Source organism: Sorex fumeus, unplaced genomic scaffold (genome assembly GCF_029834395.1).
Source record: "Sorex fumeus unplaced genomic scaffold, SorFum_2.1 ptg000024l, whole genome shotgun sequence".
Lineage (NCBI taxonomy): Eukaryota > Metazoa > Chordata > Mammalia > Eulipotyphla > Soricidae > Sorex > Sorex fumeus.
This window is the reverse complement of record NW_026606081.1, coordinates 39,943,468-39,957,403: the sequence shown is the minus strand read 5'-3', so window position 1 is coordinate 39,957,403 and position 13,936 is coordinate 39,943,468. Positions and strand designations below refer to the sequence as shown.

The 13,936-nt window shown below is 42.9% G+C and overlaps 1 protein-coding gene across 3 annotated transcripts in view; it reads right to left on the bottom strand.

Moving 5' to 3' along the window:
* Window positions 1-3,479: 3,479 nt before the first annotated feature.
* GALNTL6 (polypeptide N-acetylgalactosaminyltransferase like 6) overlaps window positions 3,480-13,936 on the bottom strand; it is a 1,198,528-nt gene continuing 1,188,071 nt past the window's right edge. For all 3 annotated transcript variants that reach the window (XM_056113868.1, XM_056113867.1, XM_056113866.1), the window contains exon 13: window positions 3,480-4,880. In XM_056113868.1, coding sequence (XP_055969843.1) covers window positions 4,713-4,880 — 168 coding nt within the window. In that variant the 3' untranslated portion in view covers window positions 3,480-4,712. The remainder of the gene's footprint in view (window positions 4,881-13,936) is intronic.

Below are 13,936 nucleotides of genomic sequence, written 5' to 3'. Positions count from 1 at the left end.
AGGCAGGTGTGACCTTCATAAAAAACTTCATAATCACAGTGTCATGGAAGAATGGGTCTGATATGAAGTTCATTGTTCCAGTCGTTTCAATGGAAAAAATTCCTTTTTTGTTTATGATGAGAGTGGTTAAACTGTGACTGTCACTGTCCTCCCATTGTTCATCGATTTGCTCGAGCGGGCCCAGTAACGTCTCCATTGGAGACTTTGTTGTTACTGTGTTTGGCATATCGAATACATCACGGGTAGCTTGCCAGGCTCTGCCGTGGGGGCAAGATACTCTCAGTAGTTTGCTGGGCTCTCTGAGAGGGGCGGAGGAATCGAACTCGGGTGGGCCATGTTGGCTGCGTGCAAGGCAAACACCCTGCCGCTGTGCTAAAAAGTTGAAATAAAAGGATTTTTTTTTTTTGCTGGAGAATTAAAAACATAACATAGATATTTAGATGCCTTTTGGATAAATTTTTTGTTTTTTTTAAAGACTTAACTGACCCTGGTGGGTGTGACCCCCTCCTACTGGAATTTGGAGGATCTGGGTGGAGGATGCTTGGCCCAAATCTACGTAGGCTTGGAGATCTCGGCCCCGGAACCCGCGTGACTTTGTCTTTCTGCCAGTACCTTTATGTGTGTGGAGAGTGGTCGAGGGGCCGAGATCGCCAAGTCTACTCAGATTTGGGCCGAGCATCCTCCACCCAGATCCTCCAAATTCCAGTAGGCGGGGGTCACACCCACCAACTGGCCCCCTGGCACCATGTAATCCCATCAACGGCCAAGACTCAGAGACTATAAAAACCAGCTCCTGGAAGAGAACAGTGCAGTCTCCTGCCCCCGCACCTGACTGTCCTCGCTCACCAGGACCCCTTGGAGGGGAGCGGGTTGAGCTTTCCTCCCCGCCCCGACCAGGGCTCCGGCAGCCAAAGACCTCCAGGACCAGCCACCACCATGCTGAGACCACTCTCTGCACACATGAAGGTACTGGCAGAGGGACAAAGCCATGCGGGTTCCGGGGCTGAGATCTCCAAGCCTACTCGGATTGGGGCCGAGTATCCTCCACCCAGATCCTCCAAATTCCAGTAGGCGGGGGTCACACCCACCAACTGGCCCCCTGGCACCGTGTAATCCCATCAACGGCCAAGACTCAAAGACTATAAAAACCAGCTCCCAGAACCGTGCGGCTGCATTTGCGGCCACGCGACATCTTATTATGACATTTTATTATCTCATTCCTACTTTGGGCAATCTGGCAGGCTACCTAATGTAGCCTGCCCACAGGGCAGAGTCTGGCAAACTCCCCGTGGTGTACTCAATATGCCAAATACCGGTAACAATGATGGGTCTCATTCTCCTAAAGAGCCTTGAATATAATCTCAGGACTAGGATGAAAGAGACGTTACTGGGGCCTGCTCGAGGCAATCAACTAATAACAGGATGATTTGTGATTGTGGTTTGTGAACTGACCCTAAAAGAAATGCCATCATACATTGGCGTGGATTTTATGGTTGACAAGAACATGCACAGAATGAGCCTAATATTTTCATCTATGGTCTGTAACTCCATTTTCATTATGTGTTATGAACTTATTATTATATAGAAATCTAAGTGACAAATTACTGACCTGATAAAATAATTCTGGATCTTTAATTATTCACAGAGACTACTGATATCATGAATACACTTAAGCAGTGTCAGGTGAGTATAATATTTTTAAATAGCAGCAGAAATAGAAGACAACACATTGTTATTTCCATGGTTTTAATACAGTCTTGGGACCAATTATAAATATCACAATTTTTGTAATTGTTTTCTCAGCTCATCTTTTAAAATACATGGCAAAAAATTTTTAAATGAATTATTTCCTAAATTCTGGTGAGACCTTTTCATGTTATAGCAAAGTAGTGATTTCTAAGGTCAGATTTGCTTTATCCTGTTCCCCAGCCATTCTGAGATAGGGTAGGTCACATTTCTAAATCATGTTATTTCCAAGAAAGTGAATCTTGCTGATAACAATTTAAGTCTTCTTTCCCAATTAACTATACAAATACATGTAATTTTCTAATTTTCAGAATGGTAACTATGATATTTCAAGTAAAGAGGATTCCAGCCCTCAGTGGTCCAAAGTGGGAATTCCTCCTCAAATATGCTTACTGGCTATTATGCCTTTCAGCTTGGAATTCTCCAGGCTTCATTTTATTATATTTAGATGATTCTTATTTGCAGACAATTAAAAGCTTTGAAGTTTGAGCTTGGAATTTTGTCTTTAAGATCTCAGAATTCTCTTAGAATTTTATTTATTTCATTTTTCTGGGGGTCCCACTTGGTAAAGCTGGGGGTGTTGATAATGTTTGGGTTAAAACCCAGGGCCTTGCATGTGCTTACAAGGTTGTATTCTGCCACTTTAGCCATATATTGCCCCTTATATGCCCTCATGCAAGGCGAAGTTAGAACTAAGAGACAAATCCTTCTAGGATCAGGAAATCAGTCTTTATCAATTCTTGGATATTGCACCTGAATAATGCAATATGCAGGCTTTCCAAGAGAACATGCCAAACACACTATGGTTAGACTCTCATGATTAGAACATCCTACAAAGCAAAGCTGGGTTCTCCAGGATATGGAACACAGAATTGGCTTTTTAGTATAATCTTAAATCACAGTCAATTGTTTAAAGACAAAATATGAATGTATATCGGTCGTCTTTTTCTACAACTAGATTGCTTTCTGAGCACTTGAGATAAATCTTCACTCACTCTCTGGGATTGTTCAGCACACAGGTTAATTTCTCACTATTGATTTTCCCCTATTTGCATCATGAATGCTTCAAGATCTCTTGACCTACACACACACACACACACACACACACACACACACACACACACACACACCCCACCATGACTATCAGTTTTAAAAAAGAATAGCTCTTCAAAGGAATGCTTGAAAAATCAGTAAAGATAATGACTAACTCTTCCCCAACTATTAGTAGGACATTTTAACTGGACCTTTTGATTAGATTTCGAGGAGAGAACAAAATCATGACCATTTATAAGAAGAGGTTTCATGTATTAAAGCTTCTGAACATGAATGCTATATAGGCACCCCCAGGAAGGTTCATCATTCCCATGTTGGACAATTTCAAATTCAAGCAGAGGAAGAGGCAGAACCCCCTTGGTTAACAAATGAGAACAAAACAGTGATGGACTAGGGTCAAGAGCCTCAGGAAAGCAGGCCCACTTCCTCTGGGCTTTGGTAAGTTATCTATTAAAAACTGGGGTGAGAGTCATGACTCATTGTAAACCTCAAAGCTCCTCCATTCATGATGAGACATTTTCACTCACAGAAAAACCAGTGAAAAGAAAGTAACAAAAGCAAGAGAAACTTTTCCCTACCTGAAAATAAGAACATATAATACATTCAATTCTTTCTCCTAGAAACCAATTTGATCCCACTCCCATTGTCATGGAAAACTAAAACTCTCTTTTGATGATCAAGTGTTATATGTAGTTTTTAAATCATTTCTTTCTGCACCCCTGATATATTGTCCCATTAACAGAAAGTGGTGTCAGAAGCAATTTATTGATGGAAGTTTGTTCTTTGTGCTTCCAAATAGAACAATGGTATCATTGATATGAGCAATATAAAACCAAGGGGAAAATATTTGAACCCAACAAATTAAGCCAGTTTTTGCCCCCAGCACTGGTACAAAAGAATTGAAGTGAACCAAGCCATTTTCAGATATCACTTGGAGTGTAGATTTATTTGGGCTTAAGAATCTCCTCAATAAATTACATCAACTTCACTCCATTTCCTTCCCTAATAAAAATTATGACTGAACAAACATCAGACTTTAAAATTCTAAAAAATAATAAAAAAGTAAAAATAGAAATCCTTCTCCTAAATCTTACATGATTTTGCTGCTTCTGTAAAATCTTTCTCTTTGGAGTAACTTGGTAGCATAGTTTGTTGTTATTTTTAACTGGATTCATACAAGGGGCACTGAATTAGAACTTCAGCTGATTTGTGGTGCAAACATTTTATGAACAGGAAATCACCTCTGCTCTGAAAGGAAACAGCAAAGGTGAATACAAAAAAATGGGTATCTTCGAAGTCCATTTCGTTCTGTGATCTGTTACATGAACTAGTGTGCCCCCCAAACTGGGAAAAAACAAAAACAAAAACATGAAAACAGAATGGTATGAGCACTCTAAAATCATCTGCAGCACTTTTAAGGGTTAAACCTGCTTAACCCCTTCTTAATCAGAGAATGGCACCGAAGAGGACAGTTCACCCCGTGTCTGTGTGGCTAGTTCTACACCTGCCGAATCCTCAGCTGTCAGAGCTGACATGCGCTCCATTTCTACCCCCCTCCCGCCCAATAGTAGGATCCATTCATAGCTACTCACTACTGCAGGATTTGACCTGAGAAAGGCTAGGATTGATTAACTCAGCAGTTGTTTCGAAAAGTCCCTAAATAATCTTTGCCCTTGGCCAGCAAGGGAACTGCTAGTGTCAAGTTCTCAGAAGCAGCTGGTGAGGTTCTCAGCCAAGTTCTTCAGATGCAGGAAATTCTTCAGGACATCCTCCTTTGACATGGCATTTACAAATCTTTAAACCAGGCTTCCTGGATCTAGGAAATGTTATTCCTGACTCCTTGGACCCAGATGCTGGCTGTTACGTAGTTTGAAACAATCTGTAGGTAATCACTCTTTCTTGCTTCCTTCTTTCTAGGCGCTGGCATGGTGGTTAAAATGTTCCAAAACAGTCATATTAATATGTTCAAAAATCCACTGCTGAGTCTCAGAGAGAGGATCACATCTGGCCATGAAAATTCTCTTCTCTGCGGGGTTGCAATCCATGCAGCTGTTGCTCACGGGATGGAATAACGTTCTGTCCTGGAGGGATCAGGAAGGAAAAATAAGACTGATGTAATATGTGGCAAATGGTTGTATAGAGGAAGTAAATGACTTTTGCTTAGGTTTCTGTGCTTTCTCATATTGTGACAAACACACTTCCTCCCCCCACCAAATCCTTCACAAGCAGGCTGGCTTGCCACGTGGGACGCATTTCTTGGGATCGACTGGTATCAAGTTAGCACCACATAGAAGTTTCAAGCAAAAACAACTCATCCATTCATTCTTTAAAAAAAGAAGATTCATTCATTTGTTTCTTTTTGGTAAGAGCTTTGTAAATGCCATATTTTGAACATAAAGGTTGCTTGTCAAGTATCTAGTTAATAATCTTTTTGATTGGCAGCAACATATGTTAAAATGGTAATTGGCCCATAGTAAACAACAACAGCAACACACACACACACACACCAGAATTTTTCTTATACTGAGTCTTTATTGGGAAATAGATATACAAAGACCATAGGAACCAAATGAGTCAAGTGCCCAGTTACCCTTTAGGGAAGATGAATGTGAGGACAGGGACAAAAGTGAGACTCAGGCAATGTACAAATTCCAACTTGTCAGCGCTTCACCTCGGGTCTTTCCAACCCCTTTATTTCCCTTTATTACTACTCTTTCTGTGATGCAATTCCCATTGCTTTCTGTAGAATGGAGAAGTCAGTGTTCCCATTTTAGAAAAGTCACAAAGTGCATAATAAACTGCTCTGTGATGGAAGGAACTACTGGGGCACCAAACAGTAAATCAGCAAGCTCTCTATTTGAAGTTATTCACACACACACACACACACACACACACACACACACACACACACACCTCTCTTTATTGTGCAAAAGAGGGAAATGGAAGTTAATGTGAAGAGAAAGTCTTTCCTTAACTTGTAATAAAATTCTTGTCTCAGAGACCGGGAGATAATGCACCAATCCAGTTCTTTTCCTGGCATTAAATGTTCCCCCAAGCATTGTTGCTTGCAGCTTTGGAGGACCCCAGCACCACTGTGCCTTTATTATCAGGTCTTTGCACTGAACTGCAGATTCAGTTGGTACCCCCTCCCCAACCTTCTGTTTCCATTTGGGAGACTCCTCCCTCAGGATCCCCCTCCAATAGAAAACAGAAAAAAAAAACTCAAAGTGTCCATGCTAAAAATATAAGTATCAATAACATGCAAAAGATCGGAAACCCCCTTCTTAAATTTTAGGATTAAGTAACATTTTCTTATTTGATTTAGAAAATTTTTAGATGTCCTAATTCTTTTCTTATGGGGAAAGATTTGGATAGGGATCCTACCAGGGACTCAAACATGTGAGACTTGTGCTCTTACCACTGAGCTAAGCCCAGACTCGTGATTTCCTTTCACTAAGGAATATTAGACTTGTAGTGCTTACAGAATTGATGTCTCAGGCATCCTGTGTAAACATTTCTGGGTTGCTCCTGCATGGTCAGACTCCATCAGCCAATATTTAATATCCTATTAGAGTCCGGATGTTTGCTTAGTTAGGTGTGTGTGAAGGAAGAAAGGATCAGGAAGAAGGAAGCAGGTTGCTTGTAATTTAGTTTGCTTGTTTCTATTTCCAGGGTACATAAGGAGCTGAGCCTCAGACAAAGATGCCCTGTTCCATTTCCTTTAAACAAGGTTTCTGCATTTGTTGTGGATTTTCCTTTCCCCACACCATGAAGACTGCCAAGTGTCCTTCCCATTGTCTTCCTCCTCTACCTCACAAACACCACTGCCATCAGCTCTAGGTAATGGCTCTGAATGACTTTGCCCTATGCAGGATGAAGGTAGAAGAATCTAGAAGGAGGGAGGGGTTGCTTTGAAGGCTCACACACACATTGCCTCTCTCAGGAGCCAGAACCTCTCACATTAGTCCTTTCACCTGCTTCCTCTCATCCTTCTGACCTCATTTGCTTCCATAAATTTAGATGAGTTTCAGAGGTCGTTCTTCATGGGGAAGGCGGGTGAGGGAAGGTTGGGGAGGCTGTCTCCAGAGCAGACTTAGGAGACTGGGCGGTAGATTCTCAGCCACATGATGCTGTTCAGAGCTTGTGTTGGGGATTACCTGGGTCACACCCAGCAGGGCCCAGGCACCATGTGGTGCTGATGCTGGGGCCAGGATCAGCTGTGTGGGGGTTAGCCTTGGTACTAACTCTTTGGGGCCCAAAGAGCATCTTAAGTTTCATTCATACAAATTTCTTATTTTACATTGCTTCACAGACATATAATTCTTCCCCTGAAAGCACATATTTGAGAGAGAGAGAGAGAGAGATGGGGGAGACAGAGAGGAAGAAAGAGAGGAGGGATGAGACAGAGAGGGAGAGAGAGAGAGAGAGAGAGAGAGAGAGAGAGAGAGAGAGAGAGAGAGAGAGAGATGTTTCTACTGACTTCCTTTCACCAGTTTGTGTACCTCTGCTGATCCAGATCCAAACTGGTTTCTCTGAACCTCATTTTGGAAGCCATAAGGAGACGGTGTTCTGCCAGATCTTCAAAGGCAGCATGATTCTGACAGAGGAGGTGGCTGCATGAGGACAGACAGGTAGACTAGGCAGGTAGCACTGACCCTTCCGACCCAGGAGGTGTTTTCTGTGATTGCACCACATGGGCTCAAAAAATAGAGAAAGGCAAGTCTACACATCCGTCTCTGTCTGAGAAGCTTGATCAGTAGAAGGAGGGACCGGATAAAATCAAGCTGCAGGGTCAACCCAGCTACCGAATTGAATGAAGATTTTGTTTCAAAGTTCACTCGTGACAGAAACAAATGACAGAACCTTAAAGCAGAGACTATCAATGGAACTCGAGGATTCTCAAGGCCACTATCCTCTGTCTTCTTGCACGAGAAAAGAGAAAGCTCTCACTGAATGGAATACAGCTTTTCTCTGGAATAGATATTGAGGGCTCTAAGAAGTCTGTGGTCCTTAGCACTCTAGTCTAGGTGCTTGGAACTGGACTGTACTTTCCTCAAATCCAGTAGAAGTCCCTACAGACACTAAGTCGGCATGAATGTGAGGTAGCAAACAGCATCTCCGACACCCACAGCCCCCAGGCTTCCCTGGCTGCCTCCCCTTTGTTTATGGATGCTTTGTTTTTGTCTTAAAAAACTTAGACTTCCTTGAGCAGGAATTAAAAGGTTCAGATCTAGGTTATAGAACTGCCCTTTACAATTAAATCAGGGCAGGCTCATTGCCTTATGAAGCTGAGGAGGGCCTGTTATGATGGGACTTTTCTGATAGGTGTTGAAAGTGAATCCTATTTTCCAGAGAGATATGCAGTTTGATTGGCATCTGTGTCATCCTTTGTGGCATTAGCACTAAATTTTATTAGCACAGCGGTAGGGCGTTCGCCTTACAAGCGGCCAACATGGCCGACCCGAGTTCGATTCCTCCGCCCCTCTCGGAGAGCCCCGCAAGCTACCGAGAGTATTAGATATGCCAGACACAGTAACAACAAAGTCTCCAATGGAGACGTTACTGGGCCCGCTCGAGCAAATCGACGATCAACGGGAGGACCTTTACCTTTACCTTACCTTTATTAGATTCTGTATTTCTGGAAGGGCTGAACTTTCAGAGAACAAGTCAGACTCAAATAAAAAGTACCAAACAGAGTCAGAGAGAGTACAGGAATTTACACACTTGCTGTACATGTTGCCAACCATGATTCAATTTCTGGCACTGCATATGGTCTTTTAAGCACATATACGAGTTGTCAGTTCCTGAGCACAGAGCCAGGAGTAAGTCCTGAGCACAGCTGGTTGTGTCACTCTTCCCCCAAAGAAGTAAACACAGAAGATGCAAAAAACAAGAAAATGGGATATATATTCAAGTCTCCTGCCCCTGCGCCTGGCTGTTCCTCGCCGGGGTCCCTTGGAGGGGAGCAGGTTGAGCTTTCCTCCCCGCCCCGACCAGGGCTCCGGCAGCCAAAGACCTCCAGGACCAGCCACCACCATGCTGAGACCACTCTCCGCACACATGAAGGTACTGGCAGAGGGACAAAGCCACGCGGGTTCCGGGGCCGAGATCTCCAAGCCTACTCGGATTGGAGTCGAGCATCCTCCACCCAGATCCTCCAAATTCCAGTAGGTGGGGGTCACACCCACCACCTGGCCCCCTGGCGCCGTGTAATCCCATCAGCGGCCAAGACTCAGAGACTATATAATCCAGCTCCCGGAACCGCACGGCCGCGAATGCGACATCTTATCAGTACATCTTTTTATGACATCTTATTATCTCATTCCTACTTTGGACAAACTTGCAGGTTATTGAATGTAGCCTGCCCACAGGGCAGAGTCTGGCAAACTCCCCATAGCGTACCAAATATGCCAAATACCAGTAACAATGATGGGTCTCATTCTCCTAAAGAGCCTTGAATATAATCTCAGGGCTAGGATGAAAGAGACGTTACTGGGGCCTGCTCGAGGCAATCAACGAATAACAGGATGATGAATGAAAAAAATATATTCAAAATATATGGCAACATGATTCTGAGAGTAAAACTCCCTCAGAGTATGGGGAGGAGGCAAAATATACTGGGCAGATCGCTAGGGTTTGGGTCTGTCTCAACCCCAGCTTCCTCATCTGTAAAATGTAACCATTGTATCCACTCCTCCAGTTTGTTGTGAGGATGAAATGAGTTGATGTATATAAAAGCCCCTGGCAGAAAAGTCCTAGGTCAGAATATTTTCCAATTCTAAAAATCAGCCTATACTAGCTATCTTATTTGTGACCAGCTATTCAAGACCAAATTGCATTTTCTGAAACGTTAAAAAAATGGACTTTTCTAAAGATAGTGCTCCCTGCACCAATTACCCAAATCAAGGTATGGGGTTCCATTTGAAGCAGAAGGATTTATGGAACCATGATAACCTATGCCTCTAGAATGAGCCCATTTGCATGATATGGTTAGAGTTTGCATCTGATCTAAATCTTTAAGCTCTTTGCTTCAAACACAACATCATTTAGAAGAGCAAAACAGCTATTTATGAAGTGCCTTGTATTTTCTGGTGGGAATTAGTGTAGACTTAGAGAAAGATAAGCTGAGATGTACGTATTTCTGCATCCATGCTGTGGGGTAAACAGTAATGTTTGAACTGACAAAGCAGTAGTGAAGTTGTAGATGAGAGGAATAAGACACTTCAGATGTAAGAACATGTAGGAAATGAGATGTGAAATGACATACATATTTTTTATGAAATTTATTTTTAAAAAGGTCTTGGCATCAACTATCAGGCACTGGGTTTTGAGGTTGGGATATAGACCACTACTCTGCTGGAATGTTATGTTAGAATTAGGGGTGAAGGATTGGGCACAGACAATAAAAAAATCATTGTCGCAGCTAAAAATACACAGTCAGTGTGCAAATTTAAATAAGGAAGCCAGGGGGAATCTCATTCATAAATGACATTTACATATAGTTTTTAAGAAGGTAAGTGAACTCACCCTACAAAATCTAAGGGTTCCAGACAGAGGGAATCACTTTCAGAAAGATTCTAAACAGAAACATATGTTCATGGGTTGCAGGAAGAGCAAAGAGGCTGGAGGGAAAATAATAGAAGGTGACCTCAGAGGTAAAGGAGGCTAGACTGCATGCTGAGTATCTGCATCATTTAGTGTGGCTGCAGCAGTACTGTATGAAGTGGGAAATTCCAAGCAGTGGTACCCAGGAGCAAAGTAAGGGCTGCATCAGAAAGAGGGAAAGGCTTTGGTTTTTTTGTGTATATACTGAGGCATAGTTGTTGGGTGATTTTCCAGAATAGAACCATAGGATCTTTATACTAGGGGACCTGTGACATTGGCTTGGTAGAAGGATGGAATAGTGAAAGCCATTGGATCACAGCCATAGGATAGTCAGAAGCTGTAGACACATCCAGATTAAGGCAGAGGCAAAAGAAATGGGCATGTGTTAGTGTGAGCTGAGAAATGTGGAGAGAGACTTGAGAAGTAAAATGGATAAAGAAGTCAACTGAACAAAATATAGTGGTTTAAAGTAAAGGGAAGAAGTGAATGACTGAAGAAAAGCAGTGTGGAGACCAGAAATGAAGAAAAGTAACAAAACTAAAGATGGGATGATGATGTTTTATTTTTTTTAGTGCATGAGTTGGAGTCAAGTATAGGATATCCGGAATGTAAAAGTCCAGTAAGCAGTAAGATCTAGGCCTGACATCATGATAGCTCCTCTGGGTAAAACTGAGGAAAACTGAGAACTCCTATTGGATCTTCATTTCTGTGCATCATACATTGAACAAGAGTATATTTGTTAGTAACAATTCTTCCTTGTTCCATGCCTGTTGTGTCTAATATGATCACGGATCACGGTTCACGGTCCTCCCGTTCATAGATTTGCTCGAGCGGGCCCAGTAATGTCTCCATCATGAGACTTTGTTGTTACTGTGTTTGGCATATTGAATATATCACGGGTAGCTTGCCAGGCTCGGCCGTGCGGGCGAGATACTCTTAGTAGCTTGCCAGGCTCTCTGAGAGGGGCAGAGGAATCGAACTCGGGTCAACCATGTTGGCCGCTTGCAAGGCAAATGCCCTACCGCTGTGCTATTGCTCCAGCCCCTATGTCTAATATGAACATGAGAAAATGAAGGTGGAAGATTGGAAAACTTGTTCTTAATATTAGTTTTATCCTTGTCCATTTTTGATCATCTTTATCTCTACCATCTTTTATGGTCCCTGAGTTTGTCAGAATTCAATTTTTTTTTTGGTCTACAAAATAAATGGGTTTGGAGCGATAGCATAGTGGCAGAGCATTTGTCTTGTGCTCAGCCGGCCTGGCTGAGCCGGGTTCGATTCCTCCGCCCCTCTAGGAGAGCCCGGCAAACTACCGAGAGTATCTTGCCCGCACAGCAAAGCCTGGCAAGCTACCCGTGACATATTCGATATGCCAAACACAGTAACAACAAGTCTCATGATGGAGTGGTTACTGGGCCTGCTCAAGCAACGGGAGGACCGTGACCGAGACTGTGACAAAATAAATGGGTTGGGGAGGAGAGTGAACTATGGAAGAAGGGATAAAATTTTAAAGCTGCCTACCACTGAAGATTACGGAGAAGAGCCAGGCTGACATATAAATGTCTTTTGAGTTCTGGGCAAAAGACATCAGTCAGGGTTTTTAACTCCTGGCATCTAGGAGAATGCAGATAAATCCCTTTGTAATGTAGATCAGGACACAGTAGCCTTATTACTGGTCCTTTTCCATTCACGATTAGAGGTCTCATAGGAATGGGAAAGGAGTCTTTTTCACTGGAGACTAATTTGGCCAGTCCTAAATAATTTGTTACTATGTATGCTGAGAAGAACTGGATGCCACAGAATCTCAAGTCCTCTTTCTACTTTCCATCTCCTCTTCCTGACATTTCAGACAAGTGATGTACACGATTGTATCCTCAGTTCTGTTCAGAGCACCCAGGTTCATGAAAAAATCTACTCTGATTTGTTTCCTTCTTCTACCATTGATCTTTTAAGCATCCAAAGAACACCCTCGTTTTGTTTGTTTCAGACTAGTTTCAACTAAGTTCTTAAATTTTCCTAGTAGGTCCCGTGCAGCCTGGTTCCTTGGCCAGAGTTCCGGCCTTAGTTCACATCATCACCTTTGCTCATACTTCCAAATTTCAATTCCTTTCTGTTTTGGAAATATACTAAGATCACACCTACCTCAAGACTGTATCACAGGGGGCCGGAGTGTTACTGCAGTCAAGAGAGAGTTTGCCTTGCATGCAGCAGACCCAGGTTTGATCCCTGGCATCCCATATGGTCCCCCCAGCACTACCAGGAGTGATTCCTAAGTGCAGAGCAAGGAGTAACCCCTGAGCACCTCTGGGTGTGACCCAAAAAGCCAACAACAATAAAAAAAACTATCACAGGACAGTAACTGTATTAGGAATCTTTTTCTCTACCAGTGTTCTCTTTACTATATTGTACTTATCTTTGAGGTCCACTTAAAAGTTAGAGAAATTCTACCTTTATCTCTGATTTTTGTTTGGTTTTGTTTTGGAGGGGCTGGAGCGATAGCACAGCGGTAGGGCATTTGCATTAAACGCAGCCAACATGGCCTACCCAAGTTCGATTCCTCCGCCCCTTTCGGAGAGCCCAGCAAGCTACCAAGAGGATCTCGCCCGCACGGCAGAGCCTGGCAAGTTCCCCGTGACATATTCGATATGCCAGACACAGTAACAACAAAGTCTCCAATGGAGACGTTACTGGGCCCGCTCGAGCAAATCAATGATCAATGGGAGGGCCTTTACTTTACTTTACTTACTTGTTTTGGAGCCACACCAGGCTGTGCTGAGGGCTTACTTCTGGCTCTGCACTCAGGGACCATTCCTGACCAGATGGTTCTAGAGACCATTAAGAATGCCAGGGATCCGGTTTTAACTGGATCTGCCACATGCAAGGCAAATGTCCACCCACTGCAGTGTCACTAAGACTCTCAGCTGTATTTTTGTTTGTACATTTTTGGGCCACACACAGCTTACTCTTGTCTCTGAGCTCAGGGATCACTCCTGGTGGGGCTCAGGGGACTATATGGGGTGATGGGCATTGAACGCAGGTCAGAGGCATGCAAGCACAGTACACTCTCTCCATACTATCTTTCCTGCACTCTATTTTGATCTCTGATCTGGATCAAGCCCATGTTTGTGTTTTCAAATTAACCTTTCCATTGTTTTTTTTCTTGTGTTTTTCTACTGGACTGAAAGCTCCAAGAGCAGGGAAAACCCATCTGTTCTCTATCTGGTTTTCATCTGTCCTTAGCTCTTATCTTTTCTCAGAAAACCTGCCAAAAGGCACATGGTTATAACAATAGATGCTATATGTTAGGTGTGTATCTGATGCCTAGCAGCATGAAGTATTATTCCTAGACTTTCATAATTATCTTTAAACTATGTAAGTCCCAGGCCACTGAGCTATATCCCCAACCTGAATACTTCTTTCTTCTTGTTTTCCCTTCAGTGGTGCCAGTGAATTCACCATGATCACATGCCTGGAAGCCATGTGTTTTTCCACTGATCTATATCTTGCATCTGCACTTAAATTTTGTTTATTC